This window comes from Mastomys coucha, unplaced genomic scaffold (genome assembly GCF_008632895.1).
Source record: "Mastomys coucha isolate ucsf_1 unplaced genomic scaffold, UCSF_Mcou_1 pScaffold13, whole genome shotgun sequence".
Lineage (NCBI taxonomy): Eukaryota > Metazoa > Chordata > Mammalia > Rodentia > Muridae > Mastomys > Mastomys coucha.
The window spans coordinates 64,220,443-64,243,225 of NW_022196895.1; the positions used below are offsets into that span (position 1 = coordinate 64,220,443).

A 22,783-nucleotide genomic window follows, 5' to 3' on the forward strand; every position below is an offset into this window, starting at 1 on the left:
TAAGTGAACTTTTGCATCGTGTATATCTGCACCCATTAGGACAGGCAGTAAGTAGGTGGTAGTTCTGGCTGGCAAAGTCCCATGTTCACCAACAGACTCAGAGCAAGTTGTTATGCCCAAGGTGTATGATTTTAAATCAGGCAATCTCACATCTATATCTTGACCCAGCGTCTTACAGAAAAAGAGTTAAGATAAGGCTAAGACATGTGTTTTTACAAGGGTGACAAAATCACCCTTAGGTAAACTAAAGAAATCTGAAATACAACTATCTCCAAATTATTTTGGGTCTGCCTTTTCTAATAACATAATTTGTTTATCAAAGAAAGCAAGAAGTAAAAGGAGGCAGTTCATTTAACAGGCCAAACAGGAACATCATAAAGATGTAAGATTTCCCCTAAGACCAGAAATTGGAAGAAAACATAATCTTAACAATACTGAATGTCAAAAAAAAAACCAAACAACCAACCAAACAAAAAACAACCAAACAAACAAAAAAACCAAATCAAACCAAACCAAACCAAACCAAACCAAACCCAAAAAAACCAAAAACCACATCAGATAACAGGACTACATGGCCTTAGGAACCAAATACCTTCTGTCAAAAATAGTGCAGTTCTGAGAACTTCTACAAATATTAAACATGTATAGAAAATGTCTTTAACAGACTATGATGCAAAGAAACAAACAGAATAGCATCAATTACATAAAGAAAACCTGTTCTTCTAGAATTGCAGTGAAGAACATCCAAACCCTCTACACCCCAGGAATAGCAAGCACATCACTTCCTCCACCTTGAGACTGGCTACAGCCATCCCTGCAGGAGGGTTGACACCCTCAGGAAGATAATTGTGCTCCGGCACTCAGCTATCAGCCTGGTGAGACAGCGATCCCTACAGACTGAAATTGCCAGTCATTGGCTAAAAGAAGACGCTAGCGCCGCAAGGTCAGCCAAAGGCCCAGCTGAAGGACAGATGTGGCCACACAGCGTGGTCCATGCTGAGCCCACACTCCGACCGACTGCTGCTTAGTTATGCTTTCCTCTTGTCTTCAATTTAAACCTAAACCGCACATCAGTACCACAGAGACGGCCCAGGCCTCTGTGTGTGTTGGTGGTAACTAGACCTCTCTGTTCCTCTTCTACATGTTGGTCCTACTGAAAAAAACAGCTTCTCTGCTTCCCATCATCACCTGTCTTTTGGTGTATTTAGAACTTTGACCCTAACAACCTTAGTACCTATTTTATATTCAGCAGGCTCACCAGCTTTCCTGCCATGGGGTAAACTCCATATTCACAACTGTTATATTTTGTTAACACGAAGCCATTAAACATAACCAGATATTAAAATCAGTGACTTTGTAAAGTATAACATTACTCTAAACTGATCAGAGGAGTTACCAAGTGCCTTGTCATGCTTAGGTCACTCCTCAGGCATGTGGCCCATGAGGCAGAACTGACAGTTTCCTTACTTTCCAGCAGGGTGATGAACACATCTTACCTTAAAAGACAGGAACTGACACAAAAGATGCATTTAGAAAATTTATACTGAACACCCTGAGGGTAGGCTAGCCAGTCTCACTTCTGATTAAAATAAAATGCCTTACCATGCCATGAATCCAAGTCACAGTCTCAGCCTGTGGTGAGTTCATGTTAGCTAGGCTTTGACAAAAAAATAGCCTGTGAATTTTCCACCAATAACATACCCCTAGCAAAGAGTATCTTTTCACATGGAGAAACAGCATAGAAATGTAAGTACAGAACTCATGGGGCTGATCAGATGGCTCAATGAGTAAAGGTGCTTATTGCTAAGCTTGAAAACCTAAGTTCATTCCTAGGACCCACATGGTGGAAGGAGATTAGTGACTCCTGCAAGTTATCTTCTGAACTCTACATGTATGGGCCCAGCCATTCACACATCTAGCCAACAACAAATAAATGTAATAAAACAATGACCTTACTTCTGAGTTCTCCTAACACTGTCAGCAATGAGACCAGGAAATGGCTCAAAGACCAGGCAAGCCTACTCAATTTCAGTGTGGGCTCCACTCCTTACCAGCTGAATTAGTTTATTTCCCTTTGCCCAAGCTACTTCCACATTCACAAGCGGGAAGAACTGCACTATTTACTGTATTTGGTTGGTGGAGGAGTAAATGAGATGGCAGTTAAAAACTGCATAAATAAATGTTAGGTATTCTCAAGAAAATGTGAAAACAGTTATAAAAAGTAGTTTTCCTCTATCAATCAAGGCACTGGAGGAAAGAGGATATGGGTAGATAGATCAGTGGTTAAGAGTGTATGCTGTTCTTGTACAGGACCAGAGTTTGGTTCCCAACACCTACATAAGGCAGCTTACAACCACCTACAGCCCCATCTCTGGGAATCGGATGCCTCTAGCCTCTGTAGGCATTTTCATTCACATGCACATTAGAAACAAAATAAATCTTAAAAAACCAAAAAACAACAACAACAAAACCCTTAAGGAGCAGTGAGATGGTTTGGTGGGTAAAGGTGTTGTCTGCAAGTGTGACATGAGTTCAACTCTGGGCATACAAGGCAAAAGGAGAGAACTGACTCCTACAAGTGGTCCTTTGACCTCCACATGCTTGCCCACATACACATATAAGTACAGATAATAAAATAAAGCTATTTAAGGCTATCAGTATAAACAACAAGATTAGTATTGTGATAAAACGTGGGAGATAGTCAACTAGGCAAAAACTTACTTTATAGTTGCATAGTAAAATGTTCCAAACCAAATACCAGAAGTTATTATATGCACAGGAATTAAAACTTTTCCATATTGTCTAAATGTTTTCTTAAATCGTTGATATAGACTAATGGATTTGTCTTGTAAAGGATCTGCTTCTTCCTTTTTTTCTGAAGGAGTTTCCTGGGATGTGGAACTGGAAGATAAAACCCTCTTGGATGAAACATCCTGCTCCCATCGTTCCTGGCGAAGGGCCCCCAGCTGGGGTGGCTGAGCATCTAACAGATTCCTTTGCTTTGCAAGGCACTGAACAGCAGATAAATGTAGCCACTGCTTCTGAAGGTGTGGTGTCCAAACCACTCTGTATTCACCTCTATGCACAAGTAACGGTCCTTTTAAGCTCCAACAGTGATCAAAGAGCCTGGCTTTCTGTGCTTCCAAGAATGTCCTGCATGCCAGCCGAGACATAGTCCGTGGTACATTCCATTGCATTTTGAAGGACAGTGATGGGTTTCAGCTTCCACAGAGACTAGATTTAGAAAAAAAAAATTCTATTATACACAGACTTCCATTTTAAGTCAAACTACTTAAAAGTTAATTATTGTCCATTAGAAATAAAAGGACAGATAAACTGGTACTTAACCTGCAGGAAAATGGTAAGGTATATAGTTTTAAGGCACTGGGATTTTAACATTTCATAAAACACGTTCTTTAAACATAAGCAGTCTGCTAAGCAGACATCTCAGAGGGTAACATTAACAAGCACTTTTATAACTACAAACACGATGTTTGTAACAACTCTTCTACTATACAAAGAACGAATGGGACACAAATCTGAGTACAGATGTTTTGGGGACATAACTCCATGTACTTTGCTCTCAGATTCAAAGCCCAAGTCGACAAGTTAAATGATGACTACAGAACCCTGTGCTGCTCCTGATATAACGCTGCTCTGTGAATAAGTCACTTTCATAAGTGGTAAGGTTTGAATAGTTGTGGTCAGTACCAACTACTCTATAACAACCTTTAAACAAGTCATAACGAAGTTGTAAATCATGTACGTTATTGATGATGACAAAAACAGCCTGGTATTTATCTTCTCCCCACCCCCAATATTAAAAGAAGAGAAAGGAAAAAAAAGATGTCTCATGATTTACCTTGGAATTAGGGTTGAATTCAGAAATGACAAGGTACCGGGAAGCAGGAGGATCCCGGGATGAGATACAAAGGGGGATCCTGTCTAAGGAACTCAAGGGACTGCAGAGATGGCTCAGGAGACAGAGGTGCTTGTTGTTTCTCCAGAGGAACTAAGTTCTGTTCCCAGCACCTACACCTGCAGCTTACACACATACAATAATGCAAAGATAACTAACCTCCCTTCACTCTACTAAAAGGTAAGATATAATTTTAAAAGAATGTAGACTTCAGGGGCTGGAGAAATGGCTCAGCAGTTAAGAGCACTGATCCTGAGTTCGGATCCCAGCAACCACATGGTGGCTTACAACCATCCATAATGAGATCTGAAACCCTCTTCTGGAGTGTCTGAAGACAGCTACAGTGTACTTATGCATAATAATAAATAAATCTTTTTTTTATTTTTTAAAAAAAGAACAGCAGAATTTAGCTTATAAAAAAAAAGAATGTAGACTTCAGAAAAAGAAAGGCCTTAACTTAATAGTATTTTTGAGCAGATTATCCTCTTTTTTTTTTTTTTTTTTTTTTTCAGAGACAAGGTTTCTCTGTGTAGCCCTGGCTGTCCTGGAACTCACTCTGTAGACCAGGCTGGCCTCGAACTCAGAAATCCGCCTGCCTCTGCCTCCCAAGTGCTGGGATTAAAGGCGTGCGCCACCACCACTGCCCGGCAGATTATCCTCTTTAAGTGCGTGTTTCTCAGTAGGAGAGGGAATTGTAAGAGCTATTAAGATAGTCCTTACTTCATCCTAGCAACTTCTTACTGAGTTTTGAAAAGAGATGATTTTATATTTTAAGTGGCATTACTACTAAGAGTCAATAACATTTCAATAATAATCCAGTAGTTCCTGACACCTACTTTTACAGATTCATTATCTGGAGTAGACAGCTGACAGAGAAAGCAAAATCTGTCATCATATAAAAGCTTTTATTAATGAATTCTCCAGGTCATAAGATCAACCTTATTTCCTCTCTAATAATTAACATCACTCCGTACCAGTTTCTTACAGATAACTCTATACCAAGTATATGGTAAGTGAAAACTGCACCATACATTCCCTTCATCCAGGGGCACTGTGGCAGCGTCCCACAACATTAATACCCTAGCTGTAAAGGCTGCTGCTGCTTTAGCTCTTGCTAAAGCTAAGCCTGATCCTGAATAAATGCCACCCACTGTTACTACAGATTTTGTGAGCACTGGTTCTGCCGTCTATCTACATAATGGAGTTAGAAGTACCCGGCCTGGATATATTTGTTAGAATTCTGAATTTGCAATTTTCCAGGAGGTTTATGTTCTTCATATCTCCGTACTGTCCTTCATATCTCAGGCTACCTGACTTTCTGGTTCCTAGCTATCTTCCACTTAATTTCTTAAAGACTTATTTGTATTTCAGTATGTATGTGCTGATACCTGTGGAAGCCAGAAACCTGTCAGATCTCCTGAAGCAGGAGTCAACATGAATGCTGGGAATTTGTGTCTACTTGGAAGACTGGCAAGCGCTTCTAGTGACTGAGTTATCTCTCCAGGCCATTTTCTACTTATATACTCCAGGGCTGCCTAATGTTCTTTAAGTACACAGTGGCTCAAGTGGAGTATTTTACCACGTGGGTCTTTACTGTCCATTCTTCCCTTTCCTTCTTACTTCCTATCCCTTCCTTTGAGAATTACCGGTGTCCTGTTCTCTCTTTGTAAAAGTCATGGGTAGAAATATGCTTGTAGTAATGCTGTCATTAACTCAATTCAGGTATTTTGCCTTCTATGTTTATGTTCTTGTTAGTGCTTTTATCTGTGTTATACTCAGTTGAGGTTTCTTGTAATCCTTTTCAATACTGGCATGGCCAAAAGTCTTTGCCATTTATTTCGCACTAATTTTTAGGTTCACTTGTGGAACCGCGGTGGCAAACCTTGAATGTGTGCATTTGTAAATTTTGGTTTGTTTTTCAGTTATAGACTGTCTGGCCGGAAGAACTACTGCAGCACTGTCAGTACACTGGAAGACAGTGAGGTGTTGGTCAATGTCCCAGGGCATACTATTATGGGGTCTGGGGGTTGCAACTCTCAATTTCATTTTTCCTTCAGCTTTCATGCCCAGTAGGGGTGTTATCTGATTCTGATGTTGTGATGGTATGTCCTGCCCTTGGAATTAATTCTGGCAAGTCTATGTCCATCTTGTGTATCCCCTCTATGTGGAGCCCTGACCTGAAGCCAACATCCCTGCTTTGTAAGCCCTTTTTCTGAGGAACATGTTTCTGGCTATTTTAAGTTCTTTTGGACTCAATTTTATCCAGTAGAGCAACAGTACTGGATATACTTGATTGTTTGACAGTCTGCACTCTTCCATACCTCCTAAGTTAGCTAAATACTGTTTTTAAAAAGGACATTATTTATTTGATGCTATGGGAATTTAGCTTTCCAGTATCTTACTGGAATGAAATTGTGTTGTATATATGTTCATTGATCCAAAATAGCCATGTGCTACAATGACTTATAACCTTAATTGTGCCCTAGGTGTTGTGTATTAAGTTTTATAAGGCACACAAATAGCTTTTTAATGTTTGAGTCTGCTGTTCCTTTCCCCAATAAAATTCTGTGACCTTTTGTAGTTTTACGATGATGTTTACACAAGGGTAGGTACTTCTTTTAGTAGTCAAACAGAACTTGATAGACTTTGCGCATCCCCTTCAGAAATAGGCATCCCAATGCCCTAATTTTGTTTTCTCTTGGTTTGATATGTGCTTGCCATTTGATGACCATGTAAGACCTAAAATTTAAGAGGTGTCTGGTCTTAGTTTTTCTCATTAATTCACCCCTCCCCACATCACCTAGTCAAGGGACCATTCAGGTCTGATATTCTTTAAGTCATGTTAAAGAGATGGGAGGAATAATTATCCTTTCAGTAGGTAATACTTTTCCTTCCCAGAATCCCTACTCTCTGTGCATTTGCTACAGAACCCCATCAAGGTCTACTAAACCTGCCCTCCTTTCTTCTCTTCTGTGTGTCTCTCTTTCAGATGCCAGTCTTCTCTCGTTTGGGCTTCTCCCACTCTTCCTTTGAAACCTTCCTCTACTACATGGACTGCTCACACAGTACATATTTTCCTCCTCTTCTCTACCTTCCTCCCCTGGGCAGCTACCAAGATTTACAGATGGCAAATGGATGAGGTTTTCCTTTTAAATATTATTTATTTATTTGTGTGTGTATACACATGCCCCTGCAAGCATGATGATACCATGTGGGTAGGTGCCTGCAAAGAGCAGAAAAGGGCACCAGAGCCCTTGGGACAGGACTTGTAGGCAGTAAGTCTCCGAGTAGACGTGCTGAGGCCTCCACTAGGTCCTTTGTATGAGCAGTAAGAGCTCTTAATTACTGAGCCATTTCTCCAGCCCATGGGGTATGTGTGTGTGTGTGTGTGTGTGTGTGTGTGTGTCTGTGTGTGTATGTTTTCTTTTAACTAATAAAATTGTCCTTGAGCTTTTCTTAGTCTGTTTTAAAATTACACTTAAATTCTTTTACCAAGACTAACAACCTCAAGGACTCCACAATAGTAAAGAGAAGGAAGCCCTGATTTACCAGTAACAGTTGCAGGTCCAGAGTTTAATGACAATTTATTTTGAACCAATTTTAGTCTTCTTAATCATTCCTTGGCCACCTATGTGACCTAATAAACTATGCCTATCACCTAAAAACTATCAGGTACCAACCAGTCAAAAGGCTAAGAATGGCAAAGCAGTGGTGGGCACACGCCTTTAATCCCAGCACTTGGGAGGCAGAGGCAGGTGGATTTCTGAGTTTGAGGCCAGCCAGGGTTATACAGAGAAACCCTGTCTTACAAAACAAAACAAAACAAAACAAAACAAAACAAAACACCCAAGAAAACAAAACAAACAAACAAAAAACCCAAACAACAAAAGGCTAAGAATGCCCTCAGAGAGTATTTGAAGCCAATAACAGAGACTTCCTGCTTTGTCATACCTCATTTACAGGATGTTTCTACCACTGTATTTGAAAAGTGTCTTGATTTATGATTTCCCATGTAACTGGAGCATGTAATCTGGGTAACTTAAATCTGTGTTCCCATGACATCATCACTTATTTGGATCCATAATATACACTTATCTCCTCTGGGGTAAGCAATGTCTTTTTGAGTCAACTCACTTTTGGCATGTAGCATCTTGATGACAACCCGAACTCTGCATGCGAAACAATCAAGCTCTCGGCCTTTGTTAGTTTTTATCCTCTTCCTTAAAATGTAGCTACTAATATTTTTGTCATAGTAATTATTACGATAATTAAAGTATACTACTATACAATGTAGCTTCCCTTCCTCATCTTCTCATCTTGAGTTGCTCAAACCATGGCCACTTTCTTTGACCTATGCAAAATCCTAGTGTAAAGGGCACGGGGTAACATTATAAAAACCACCGTTCCCCTTCTCCTTACTTTCATAGTCAACACTCTGTGACCAAATATGTGACCCTCTTTCTTCTTACACACACATACACACACACACACACACACACACACACACACACGCCATACAATTCCTTAAGAGGATAGCAACTAGATATATTCTATTTCAAGGTGACGTGGACACTATACTCCAATTAAAGTTAGATTTCATTGTACAAGGTTAGCATTACTCTGACACTAAAACTAGACAAGGATTCATGTAGTATAATGGGCGAACAAAGAACATTAGAATCCCTAACAAAATACTGGCAAATCAATTCTAACCACACAGTCAAAAATTTATACAGCATAATAAATAAGATTTACTACTGGGGTGCACTATGGTTCAATACCTGAAAATTAAAAAGACTTAACAACAAAACTAATGAAAAATTTGATTCTCTTTATAGACATCTTTATATAGAAAAAGCATGTACTCAATAAATATCAGGTATGGAAGACTCAGTATGCAACACAAATCCTACATATAACAAAATAAAATGAGGAAGACTGGAAAATGTTTCTTCTAATGTCTGAACACAAGGATATTTACTCTTTTTCAATAAAACACTTTAGCCAAGGCAATTATGAAAGGAAAAGAGATAAAAGGCATGTGTATATGAAGAGAAGTACAATTATCTTTGTTTGCAAATGATATGATCCATAAAAAGAGCTAAAGTCTACCAAAATATTTGCAGAACAGCAAATTCAATAAGCTATACGATACAAAAATTAACCATGCAAAATCTATCATTTTTATCAACTTAAAACATGAGCTCCTTGAGAATTGCTCCTAACCTTGGCGTAGACCAAGTTTTCACCTTCCAGTGGCCCTTCCCTTCTAGCCACTCCCATTCCATGATGTCAGAAGCCTCAGATACCAAGAGACTCTATCTATCTGGAACCCCCAGTGGCCATACCAAGTTGGAACTAAGGCCAGCAATTCATACTCCTTCCTGTCCTCCATTCTGATCTCCATTCTCTCCTCAGCTCTGCAGCTCTGTAATAACCTCCTATCTCAAGATAAGATCATGTATCAACACCTAGAGTCACTTCAGTTATCAGAACTCCAGATGCCTAGAAAATAACACAAAAACACAAGGATTATGTTAGCACAAGCTAAGACAATATGCTTCCACTAGAAACCATTAACCCTACTAACTAGGCCATGAGGAAGGTAATGGAGCTAAAGCATAAGACAAGGACTTCAAAACAGCAATTATGATTATGTCAGGGACATTAAAGAGAAAATGAATAAATAGCATAATAAAGTCTGTGAAAAGAGAAACAGTGGAACAAAATAATGAAAACTATTCATGACATAAAAGAATTTAACAAAAAAATAGAATCAATAAAGAAAACCCAAACTGAGAGAAAACTGAAGTGAAAAATTGAGAAAGTAAAAAAAAATTCTCAGAGATAAGCTTTACCAGCAGAGTACAAGACATGAAAAGAGAATTGTAGGTGTTCAAGACCTGGTGAAGAAATAGGTGTCTAGTCAAGGAAAATGTTAAATCAAAAACAAAATAAAACAAACAAATAAACAACAACAAAACCCACAAAACAGGAATAAAACACAAAGGAAATCTAAGACACTATGAAAAGACCAGATCCTCAAATGATAGGAACAGAAATCAAAGGCACAGAAAATATTGCAAGAAAACCACAGAGAAAAATTTCTTCAACCTAAATGAGGAGGTGTCTTATCAAGTTATATAATGCACACAGACCCCCAAATAGACAAGAACAAAAAAGGAATTCCCCACAACACATAATAATCAAAACAGTACATGTACAGAACAAAGAAATAAGTTTAAAAGACAAAAAGGAAACTGACCAAGTAACATAAAGGCAGTCCCTTTAGAGTAAAATATGACTTCTTAGTGGAGATTCTAAAAGCCAGAAGGGCCTGGACAAATGTACTACAACCTTTAAGAGACCACAGATGCTAGGGTAGACTATCCATTTCAATGATGGAGGAAAGATTACTACATGACAAAACCAAATCTAAGCAATATTTATCTTAAAATCCAGCTCTACAGAAGGCACTAGAAGGAAAATTTCACTCTGAAGAGGTTAAACACATCCAAGAAAATACAAGGGATAAGTAATCAAAGACCAGTAAATCAAAAGGGGAAAACCCAAACCACAACAAAATAACAGAAAATCAATAAACCTAGCAGCTCATAACTTTCAACATTAATGCTTTCAATTCCCCAATAAAAAGATACAGACTAACAGACTGATTTAAAGAACAGAATTCATCTTTCTGTTGCATCCAAGAAACACAACTTAACATCACGGAAAGACACCATCTCAGAGTAAAAGGATGGAAAAAGACATTCTAAGCAAATGGACACAAGACGTAAACAGGTATAGCCATTTTCATATCTGACAAATAAAACTTCAAAACTAGTTAGAAGAGATGAGGGAGGACACTACATACTTATCAAAGGAAAAATCCACCAAGAGGATGTTGCAATTCTAAACATTAAGGTATCAAACACATGGGCATCCAAGTTCGTAAAAGAAATGCTACTAAAGCTAAAATCACATACTGATCTTCACCTAGGATAGTGGATGACTTAACTACTCTACTGTCAACAAAATCCAACATCCTCTTATGATAAAAGTCTTAGAAAAACTATGGCTACAAGCAAGCCCACAGCCAATATCAACCTAAATAAACAGAAACTCAAAGCTTAAGATCAGAAACAAGACAAGGTTGTCCACTCTCTCAATAACTAATCAATATAGTACTTGAAACTTTAGCTAGAGCAATCAGAAAACAAAAGGAAACCAAGGGATACAAATAGGAAAAAAATCAAAGTATCTTTATTTGCACATGAAATGATTGTATACACAAATGACTCTAAAAACTCTTACCAGAAGGCTTCTACAGCTAAGAAACATTTTCAGCAAAGTAGCAGGATAAAAAATTAACGCATAAAATTATTAGCCTTCCTATATAAAAATGACAGACTGAGAAAGAAATGGGAAATACCTTTCACAATAACCTCACAGAAAAGAAACAGCAAAACAACAACACTGAGGGATAACTCTAACCAAGCAACTGAAAGATTTGTATAATAAAAACTTTGAGATAATACAGAAAGAAATTGAAGAGGGTACGAGAAGATGGAAACAATCTCCCAAGCTCATGGATCAGTAGGATTAATATAAAGAAGTGGCCATCTTACCAAAATTTGACCTACACATTCAATGTAATCCCTTTCAAAAAATTCCAAGACAATTCTTCACATAAAATGAAAAAAAAAATTTCAGTCCCATATAAAAACCTAAAACACCCAGGATAGTGAAAACAATCTTGAATAATAAAAGAACTGCTGAGAGTATTAACTTTACAGATTCCAAATTATGCAACAGAGCTATAGTAATGAAAACAGAAAGCTACTGGGACAAAACCCACACTGATCAATGGAATTGAACTGAAGACCTAGCCATATGTGAGGACCATTAACACTGAGAGCCATTTGAGGGGTTATATGGAACCTACTAATGAAAAAGCTTCTTAAAATATTTAAATATATGAAAGAAATCTAAACAGAATCATCAAATAATCCAACTAGACATCTTTCAAATGTAGCCTCCAGTTCTGGGAATGGGTTTCATCTAGTTGAGTTGTTGGATCAAAGGGCCCCATGGAAACTCCCAAATATTTCAGGCCATTCCCAAAGCTATTGTTATCTACAAACTGATAGTAAGGTCCCACTGCTGAAGGCAACACCTACCTCTTTCACTGAAAAGAGAGAAGTCAAGTAGTTCCTAACTAGAACCATAACCCCCTACTCATTAGTGTTCAGTACTGGAAAGTGTTTTTTACCAATTACAAACCCTGCCATCTACAATGGTGACCTGCCTGCATGATGGTGCAAACATGGGAGCAATCAACCAATACCTGATTGGATTTAAGGCCCACTCCATGAGATGGAACCCATGCCTGACACTGCTCAGGTGGCTAAGAACCTGAGACTTGATAGGCCATGGGCTTAGGGGAAAACTAAATAGTATTGCTGTTTTAGGACCATAGCAATAACATGACTAATACTATTCTGCCACACCCACAGATCAGTGCTCTGCTGAGTCATCATCAGAGAAGCTTCCTCTTGCAGCAGATGGAAACTAACAGAGACCCACCCCTGGACAATGGGCAGAGTGAGAGACTCTGAAGCAGTCCTAAATGGAATGGCTCCCCTCACCTCAGGACTTAGGGAGCTATGAATGGTGGAGGCTAGAGGATTATAAAGGCCAGAGGACAGTACTAAGGAAACAGCATCCTTCAAAAACAACAGGACCAACACATATCATCTCCCAGGGACCACATAGGTTCCCAGCCACATGAAGTCCCAGCTCTGAGAGAGGGATATGAACATGGTCTGGCATCCCTAACCAAGAAGCTATCCTCAAATGACATCTGTTTGCAAAGGAAAAATTAGTTTTGTCCAATGCAGTATCACTTAAGGGTAGCCCCATGCCCAACAGTAGATGGTCAACAGAAAATTAACTATGGTATTTCTGTAGACTTGTCTCATATTGCTGCTGGGCCAATCTTTGTTTTACTGGCCTTTTGCTTATATGCTTATATGTTATGGTTTCTGATTTTGTGTTTTTACTTCCTGTATGTGCATGTGCATGCAGGTCTATCTGTCTCTGTGTTTGTTTTCTGACTTTTCTTTGTTCTTCTTATTTTTTATTCTGGTTTGTATTATTTATTTATTTATTTATTTATTTATTTATTTATTTATGGTTTTTAGAGACAAGGTTTCTCTGTATAGCTCTGGCTGTCCTGGAACTCACTCTGTAAACCAGGCTGGCCTCGAACTCAGAAATCTGCCTGCCTCTGCCTCCCAAGTGCTGGGATTAAAGGCGTGTGCCACCACTGCCCAGCATGGTTTGTTGTTGTTGTTCGTTTGGTTGTTTGCCTGTCCTCCTCCCCCAAGAGAGAAATGGGGCGGCAGGAAAAAGGATGGGCAGTTGGGTGGGTAGGAAGGGGAAGAAATCTGGGAAGAGCTGGAGGAAGAAAAACTGTGTTCAGATATATTGTATGAAAAAAATTAAAACATTTCTAAACAATCCCATTCACAAACAACTTGAGAATATATTTAATGAAGGAAGAAAACTACAACCCTTTATATTTATAAAAGTGTTAATGAAAGAAATTAAAAACACACACCAAAAGAAAAGACTTCTATCAAGGACCAGCAGAATTACCACTGTTAAAATCTCTACAGCATTTAAAACAATTTAGTGGAATCTCTATTTTAAAAAAAGACAAAAAGCCCAGCATTTTCTCCTTAAAAGCTCTCAAGTACAATCCTAAAATTCATAGGCAAATATGAAAGATCCAAAATAGGAGGAAATGTGATATTGAACAAAAGGAGAATTGGAGGCATCCACAGAGCTGCATTAATCAAAACATCTTTATTCTTTCATTAAAATTCAGACACCTCTGAGACTGGAGAGATGGGCTAGGGATTGATATTACAGAGTATCCAAGGTTTGGTTCCCAAAACCCACAGGGCAACTCAACTGTCTGTTATTCTAGTTGTTGAAGCCTGCTTCCCTAGCATACATAACTTGTAGGCGTTTTGTTCCATGCCTGCCTGTGATTTCATATTGTTACTGACACAGAAAAGTAGCTTAATTCAGAGCAGGATCATGCTGACCACGTACCCTATTATGTTATGTATGTTCTAAGGCTTGTTAATCTTAAGAAATTCCACCACAAGCTCCACTCAGGACCAACCAATATATAGGTCAGCTTAAACTGTTAGGTCTAAAACCTACTAAAAAAAAAAAAAAAAAAAAAAAAACTTGGAAAAAGGCTGGTCACCCTGCAGCCCTCCCCTCCCCTGCTTATGAGCTTTTTTATGTTTTTTTTGTCTATATATACTGACCCTGAAAAATATTTGGAGTCGTAGCTTTCAGCTCCTGAGTCTGAGCTACTTCTCTGATCAATCAGTCTTAGGGTATGTATTCAATAAAATATCCTTGTCTGACTAAGATCGGTGTACATGTGGTTTGTGGAGTGACTCCTGGACTTTGACACCAGTTCCAGGGATTCTCACATCCTCTGGCTTCTATAGGAACTAGGCACATATGTCTATATACATATATGCAGGCAAAACACTCATATAAAACAAATAACCAAACTTAAACAACAAACATCTAAAAGAAACAAGCCACAAAACTAAATGGAACAAAATAGAGAGCCCAGAAATAAAACCCTCTTATCTATGGCCATCTGATTCTTAATACAGGTACCAAAATAAACACTGGAGAGAAAAGATTGCCTTTTCAATGAGTGATACTGGGAGAATCTTCTACAAGACAATCCAAACTTGACATCTTGCTCTCATCTAATACCATTTTATATGAAAACAAACCAGACTAGACTGGGCCATTCAAAGAGATCCAATGTTAAGAGCAAGCCAACAGGATTAAGCATGCAGCAAAGCTGTCAGATTGCTAGACTAGCAGGCATAAAATTCTAAGTAGAAGAAATAAAAATGGCTATGAAAAAAACTTAAAAGTACTTATCATTCTTAACAATCAGGGAAAGGAAAATATAAATAAAGTTGAGATTTCATCTAACCACAGTCAAAATGGCCAAGATCAAAAACAGTGACAGCTGGCAAGGCTGTGCTGAAAAGGAACTCACATGGACTGTTGGTGGGGATGCAAAGTGGTGCAGATGAAAGGAAAAATTAAAGAAAAGTTATGGGCCTAAGAATCCATCACAAACTGGCCACATAGGCCTGGGAAGGAGCAAACAAGTTGTTAGATATCATAAGAGCTGGCAGGTCAAGAAGACATAAAACTATAAACATAGAGGAAAATATGTCTAGGCAAACGAGGACATGTCCAAGGCCCAGGCCTGCAAAGACGTGCCTGGCAGACACTAAGTAATGGACCATCTGGTCCTCTCAGATATGGTTTAAGGTCAGATGCTCTGTTGACTCAGATTAACACCAACCTTAGGAATTTTGCACTCTGTTCAGCACGTAATAGTTAATATTTGAACTAGCCAATCATGTATGACCACACTGATCCCTTTGTTCCCTCAGACCTTTTCCCTATATAAACCCCTAACTTTCAAGCCTCGTGGTCGGCTCCACTATCTCCTGTGTGAGATAGGTGTGGTGCCGAACCAGGGCACCCTCAAAATTAAAAATACCTCTTGTAATTACATCAAGATGTGGTCTCTCATGATTCCTTGGGTGTACGTCCTCCCGAGATTTGAGTGGGGGTCTCCCCCAGGGGTCTTTCACAGACACTCTAGTAATCACTATGAAGAAAGCTCAATGCTGCTGCCGCCGCCGCTGCCAGCCTAGTCTACAGAGCAAGTTAGAGGATAGCCAGAGCTACCCAAAGAAACCCTGTCCCAAAGCAAATCAAATCAAAGCAAAGCAAAGCACAAATCAAATCAAATCAAAGCAAATCAAAGCAAAGCAAAGCAAAGCAAATCAAAGCAAAGCAAAGCACAAAGCAAAGCAAAGCAAAGCAAAGCAGAGCAAAGCAAATCTCTACATTTGATCCCCAGCAAGGCATAAACCATGTGTGGTGGTGTGCACCAACAATTTCAGCACTGGGGAGGTAGAAGCAGGAGAACCAGAAATTAAAGTATGTTCAGTTATGTAAAGGGTATCAGGAAGTGGAATGTAGCTAAATCCTGTGATCGAGGATAAACAGATTAAAGATATTAAATCGAATTAAAAGAGTGGTAACCTTGGGGCATGATCCCACCCAGCTTATTCCCCCAGGGTCCTTGACACCTATTCTAAATTTATAATGCCTTTGTGGTTGTATGAGGTTGTATCATGCTTCATTTGGATATAAGGAGGTATGTGTCAAGTTGACAAGGAGTAGATTGTGATGGCTAATTTTGGTTATCAACTTGACTATATCTGGAATGAACTACAATCCAAAACAGGAGGGCACACCTGTGAACCAGATCTTGAGGCAAGAAGACAACATGCCCATGACCTGGATCTTGAATGTAGAAGACACAGGCCTTTGATACAGATCTTGATGTAGGATGTTACATGCTTTTGATGTGGATCAACACAAGCTTTAATCCAAAACTTGATGCATAGTGGCAATGCTTATATTATAAAGATCTATTAAAGAACAGCTTAGGGCAAGACAGGGTCGAGACGCTTTTAATCCTACTACTCAGAAGACAGAGGCATGCAGATTTCTGAGTTCAAGGTCAGTTGGGTCTACAGAGCAAGTTTCAGGACAGCTGAGCTTGAGCAGTGAAGGAAACCTGGGAAAACAGAAAACTGGAGAAGAAATAATTGAACAAAGGGGCCATGTTCCAGCCCCAGCAAGCAGAAAAACTTGCCAGCTTCAGCAACATGGCTCTAGCTTATAGAGAATAGAGGTGCTATGGAATCACCCTCTGCTACTTAACGAAAATCACTGAGGCCACAAGTGTTGGCAGGGGTGTCCCTGCATGGAGGCCCAGAAAGCATCTGGAGATCTGAAGAGCGCTGTGACATCAGACTCAGAGATGCAGAGTTTGGAGTTTGCCCAGCTTGGTTTTGGTCTTGCTTTGGTTCAGTATTTCTTCACTGTGCTCCCTTCCCTATGCTTTGGAATGGAAATGTACATCCTGTGATGTTGGAAGTATGTGATCTGCTTTTTGATTTTGACTTTATAGGGGATTCTAGTTGAGGTAGCATAAATCTCTCAGCAATGACTTAGAACTTAGGACCATTAAACATTGTTGAGGCTACGATAGACTATGAGGCTATGATGGGGCTCCTGAAGTTGGACTAAAAGCACTTTGCATTATGTTATGGCTATGAATCTATGGCAGGGGTGGGCAGGGAGTGGAATGAGGTGGTTTGAATGGGTTAGACCCCCGTAGACTCTAGTGTTTGAATGCTTGGCCCATGGGAAGTGGCACGATTAGGAGGTGTGGCTTGTTATAGGAAGTGTGCAGCTGTGGGGATGGGCTTTGAGGATCTCCGATGTTCAGGCCGTGCCCAATATGAAATGCAGTCTCCTTCTGGGTCAAGATCCTCCAGCACCATGTCTGCCTATAGGCTGCCATGCTTCCCACCATGACAATGGACTAAACCTCTGAAACTGTAAGCTAACATCAATTAAATGTTTGTCTTTATAAGAGCTGCCTTAGTCATGGTGTCTCTTCATAGCAATAAAACCCAAACTTGGACAAAGGGTAAGAATGTCCCTTTACATAGTATTTTTATTCACATTATCATGATATGTTCCTTAGTCTGCCTCTTCCTGACCACTGCTTTCAGGTCTTTTTAACTTGACAGCATTTCTTAAACTACAATTGATACCATGTGTCTGCATGTGAAGTCTGAGTATGTCTGAAATGAATTAGCACAAACATACCCCTGGTTCCTGAAAATACTTGGGTAATGTCCCCCATGACCAACACTAAGTTGGGGGAAAAGGTTCATTTGGTTCACACTTCACATCATAGATCATCACTGAAGGAAGCAGGACAGGAACTCACACAGGGGTGGGACCTGGAGGCAGGAGCTGAAGCAGAGGCCATGGAGGGTGTTGCTTACTTGTTTGTTCAACCTGATTTCTTATAGAACCCAGGACCACCAGCCTAGGAATGGGAGCTCTCCACATCTAATTAAAATGCCCCACAAGCTTGCCTCCAACTGGATCTTATGGAGGCATTTTCTTAATTGAGGCCCCCTCCTCTCTGATGACGCTGTGTCAAGTTGACATAATTCTAGCTGGTACAGGTGAGCAGGTACAGATAAGCAGATGGTACCTCAGGTCAAAGCAGCAGTCCTGCTTCTTTCCTGTCCTGGCAGTCAAGGTTGCTGTCCTGCTTCTGCCTCCTACAGCAGAGCCCTCTACTGCTTTAGGTCACTACCAGCAAAGTACCATGAAATATTTAGTAAACATCTACTATTGCTACACACTGCTTAAGTGTCACTCCTGTAGCCCTTCCAGGACCATGGACCAGAATGCACTGTTTTCTGTTGAGCCTCTTATACCAAAGTAAAATAGTCATAATTTATAAATGAAAACATTCATTCCTGGAGGAAGAAAACTCTTCTGACTCAGGCAGTTGGAGGCCCCTCAATGAGATAGACTTGACTAGTTTCTTTGTCTTCACTTTAGGTATTTGCTATGTCTCTCCAGGAAAAGACATGAAACTAAACTCAATATATGTGTTTTTATTGACCAAGCACTGGACAGTACACAGAGCTGTAACCCTTTGACATGAAGAACAAATTTGTAAAATATGGTCACTGCCTTCAACTTAGTTATGATAGGGAAATATTCCATGATGTGAGGAACTTATCAAGTGTGAGTTATAAGCCTAATGGATATTAAGGAGGGGAAAAAGGAAAATAAGAAAATGGTGTGAACTCTAGTGACCACATGATGGTTACCCAGGATATGTTTAGGAGAACAACTTAGACTCAATGGAGAATGGTTATTCTAGACTCAGGCGGAAGTGGCAGGTGAAAAGGTACAGAGAATACGTAGGGAAGATCCCTTTCAAGGTGCCATTTTTGGCTTATAGTTGCAGAAATTTACTTATAGTTCTTGGGCCCACTGATTTTCACGCCATGGAGAAGCAGAACAACATGGCAATAGGAGCATATGACAACTTTTCAGTGTCCTGCCTGGAGCCAACCTAGCATGGGCAAGGCAGAGCTAGAGCTCTAGAACTCAAGGTGTTTCCTTGCCTTTTAAACTCTCTGTTATTGTTTCCTTTACTGTTAGAGCCAACTTAAGTCCACCTCACTACCTGAAGCAGGAAGTAATTCACTGGTAAAGCCAGGTGTGTGAAAAGCTGTCACCTACTCTGAGGTGCTCCAAAATACACAAAATTTCCATCTGTTTCTTTTTTTCCTATTCATATTGCTAGACTCTTTAAGCAACATTTAGGAGTTGAGGGAAGGCTTTTTGAATGCTATCAACTCCACCTGTTGCCTGAACTGTGAACTTTGCCAGTGCTTAGAAAATGACTTTAGTTTTAAAGCTAGTCCAACTATGTTGTAGATATTTTGTGAAGAAAAGGAAAGAGCGTTTAGAAATCTACTATCCAAAGTTTGTTTAAAAGAAAGGGTATGAAGGTCAAAGATCTATTTTGAATTAGACGACAGAGCAAAAACCCTCAAAATCCAAACCCAAAAAACAACAACAAAAAATCCCAAACAAACAAACAAACATTAAAAAAATCCCATTGAGTCTTTTGATAATACAAAAGTTAACCAATTTGTATGAAAATGAGCAGAGCTCAATGCATCACATTTCAAAGCTATTTGGTATGTTCAAGAAAGAAAACTTAAGAGTTCTCTAAAGTAGGAATGGTACTTTTAGAAGCTAAAAATCTACAGAGGTTCTTACTTTCATGTTAAGAATAATTCTGAAAAAAAGAATCAGGATTGAAGATTTTGTTTTTGCCCCCAAACACTCTGGTGCCTCAGTTTCTTACTTCTTTAATAATATCACCCTATGATACACCTTAGCCACTCCACTTTATGAACACTTTGTACATTTCCACTGGCATTATCAATAGCTATATTCCACCATGAACTCCTTCATGGCCATGATTGCCTACATCTCTGTCACTTCTAGACCATCGTCACTACAAAGCCTTCCCCATCATGGAGTCCTACTTTCAGCTGACTTTCTAAGGAAGGACAGCCAGCCAGGGCATTACGATGACAAGGAGGAAAAACCTGGGAGAGGGAGGAGGCTTCACTCTGGGAAAGGCAGGAGAGGAGAGAGATGAATGCATGATTGCTCCTTAGCTTCCTTTCTCCATTACGTAGTCAAGGTCCCAGCAAGAGAGTGGACTAGCCTTCCCAACTCAATCAATGAAACTCAAAAGCTCCTGCACACCCAGAGGCCCATCTCCCATGGTATTTTAGATACTGTAACTGAAGGGAGAGGCTATACAGACGATGAAGGGTGAGAAAGACGGAGATAAAGCAGCTGCGACTAAAGGTAGACTGAGAAAAGGAATATGAGTCCAGTCAGACAAACTAAAGCAATCCTGCCTGTAGAAGACTGAGGCTGGGATAACCCCAGGCTAGCCTATGCTCTGTGGGAAAGCCAGGCTTGAAAAGAAAGTAAAGAAAAAGAAACCAAAAAGGTCAGGACAGAAGGAAGGCCTGTATGGCCTTCCTCTCCCTGCAGATATCTCTCCTCTCTCTTTTGACCCTAAGCATCAGCCTTACTCTGCTTGTTTCTTGACTTTCCCTCCCTTAGTAGAGAATACCTTACTATGCACAACACTGTGGCAATTCCTTTATTCTGAGTCACTAGAGTTTAACAGAGTATCGGTTTGTTTCCAAGTGCCTATTAATGTATTTTCTTAGTGGATGTCTTCATCAGTTATAGTTTTTTTCTGCAGAAAATATTCTATGTTACAGTAGTGCTGGAATTGGGCTCAGTGTCTGAGCATACAGTGGAGTACTTAGCTGAGCTATACTGTTGAGTACATCTCAATTCTTCTGTAAGCCAGTTCTGCTTGGATATGGAAAACACTTCAACTTCAAAGAATAGGGGTGATTCAAATACCTAATCATGGACCCCCATCCCAGAAAATTCTCAATGCAGAAAAGTAAGTAACATGAAAAATCAAAGCAACATGACTTGTTCACAACATACTCATTCTATAGTAATAAATTCCACTGTGAGTGATGTATATGGGATCCCAAACAATTTTTTTAAGAAAGTTCAACAAAATCAAAGATGACAATGGTTTCACAGAGAATGTATGTAATCAGTTGGATGAACTAAGGAAGGCAGTATGGGATATGAAAAGGGAATTCTATTAAAAACCACAAACACTGGAGCTGGAGCAAGGGCTGAGTCTGTGTAAGGCCTGGAGTTCTGTTACCCAGAAACTATGTGAGTGCTGGGTGGACCACCTGTAATTTCCAGCCTAGAAGGAAGCAACATGAGCAAGCTGGACCCTCAGAGCACGCTGGCTAGCCAGAATCACACGGGTGAGGCTCTGGGTATGAGTGAGACCCTGCCTCAATGAAAATATCAACCTTGGGACTCTACATGCATATTCACACACATGCACGCTCACTCACACACAATGTAAACATGTATATACACAGCCATGCACACTACACACACACACACACACACACACACACACACACACACACACGAAAATGGGGGAGGGGCAAACATCAAAATAGAAAATTTTTGAAAACCTCAACATGCCAAATAAAAATTTCAGTGGAAATTCTCACTAATAAAATAAATCAAAGACAGAACATTATCCTGGAAACAACGCATATGAATTAAAACAGTCAGACAAAAATAGTAAGAAAGGCAGAGCACGTGAGATCTATGGGCCAACATTAAAAACTGAAAGTAGAAGGGCAAGAATCAAGATCTAAGATTGTCCTATGATGTCCAAATGCCCACAACTCTACTCAAACACAAACACACACACCAACATAAAACACACAGAGCCCCCAGAGATATTAAAAACAGCAAATATTGTTATTTGTAAAAAAGAGAATCTTTATACACCACTGATGAGAATATAAATCAGCTCAGCCAATGCAGAAAACCCAAAAGCCAAACCATATTGATTAGTGATACCACTCCTGGCATACATATGTGTATGGGCACATGCACACACACACACACACACACATCCCAAAACAGAAGAGAAACTACAAGCCCATATACTACAGGATACTTCTACATTCGTGTTTACTACATCACTACTTAAGAGTGGCCAACTTTGGACTCAGCCTAAGTGTAAAATAACAAATCAATGGATGTAGAAAACGTGGCACATGTACAAAATAATTTTATGTAGCCATAAAGAATGAAACTATGGGGCTGGGAAGATTGCGCAGTGGGTAGGGTCTGCCTGCATTTGTGATGACCTCAGTTAGACTTGCCAGAACTCATGCAAATGCTGGTCCTCTCAGTGCCTGCCTTGAATCTCAGTGACCCTACAATGAGATGGGAGAGCACAGGACGATCCCCAAATGCTCAGACTACAGGTATAACAGAGACCATGTCTCCAGCAAGGTGGAAAGCAAGGACTGACAGCCAAGGTTGTATTCTGACTTTCATACTTCTTCCTGTACTCACATATGCACCACACACACCCACACCACCACACAAAGTATGAAATACTGCCGTTTGCTAGGAAATGGATATAACTGGAGATCACTGTGTTATGTGAAATATGCCTGACTAAGCAAGACAAATATTGCTGTGGTTTTTGTTCATATGTGGACCCTAGATTTTATAGATAAAAGCATCTATGTATGTAAACAGGAGTATGACATCAAAGTCAAAGTGGGAGTATCTTAGCAAAAGGAAGGGGACGGTGGGAGAGGAACAGATAGAGGATATAAAGACAGAATATGGTCAAACATACTAAAGTTTAAAAAGTGTCTATGGAATCTG

The 22,783-nt window shown here is 39.7% G+C and overlaps 1 protein-coding gene across 1 annotated transcript in view; it reads right to left on the bottom strand.

Annotated features, from left to right (window-relative positions):
- The window catches only part of Fam210a (family with sequence similarity 210 member A), a 42,058-nt gene that overhangs the window by 16,460 nt on the left and 2,815 nt on the right, over nucleotides 1-22,783 (bottom strand). The window contains exon 2 of the mRNA XM_031365962.1: nucleotides 2,722-3,234. Coding sequence (XP_031221822.1) covers nucleotides 2,722-3,197 — 476 coding nt within the window. The 5' untranslated portion in view covers nucleotides 3,198-3,234. The remainder of the gene's footprint in view (nucleotides 1-2,721; nucleotides 3,235-22,783) is intronic.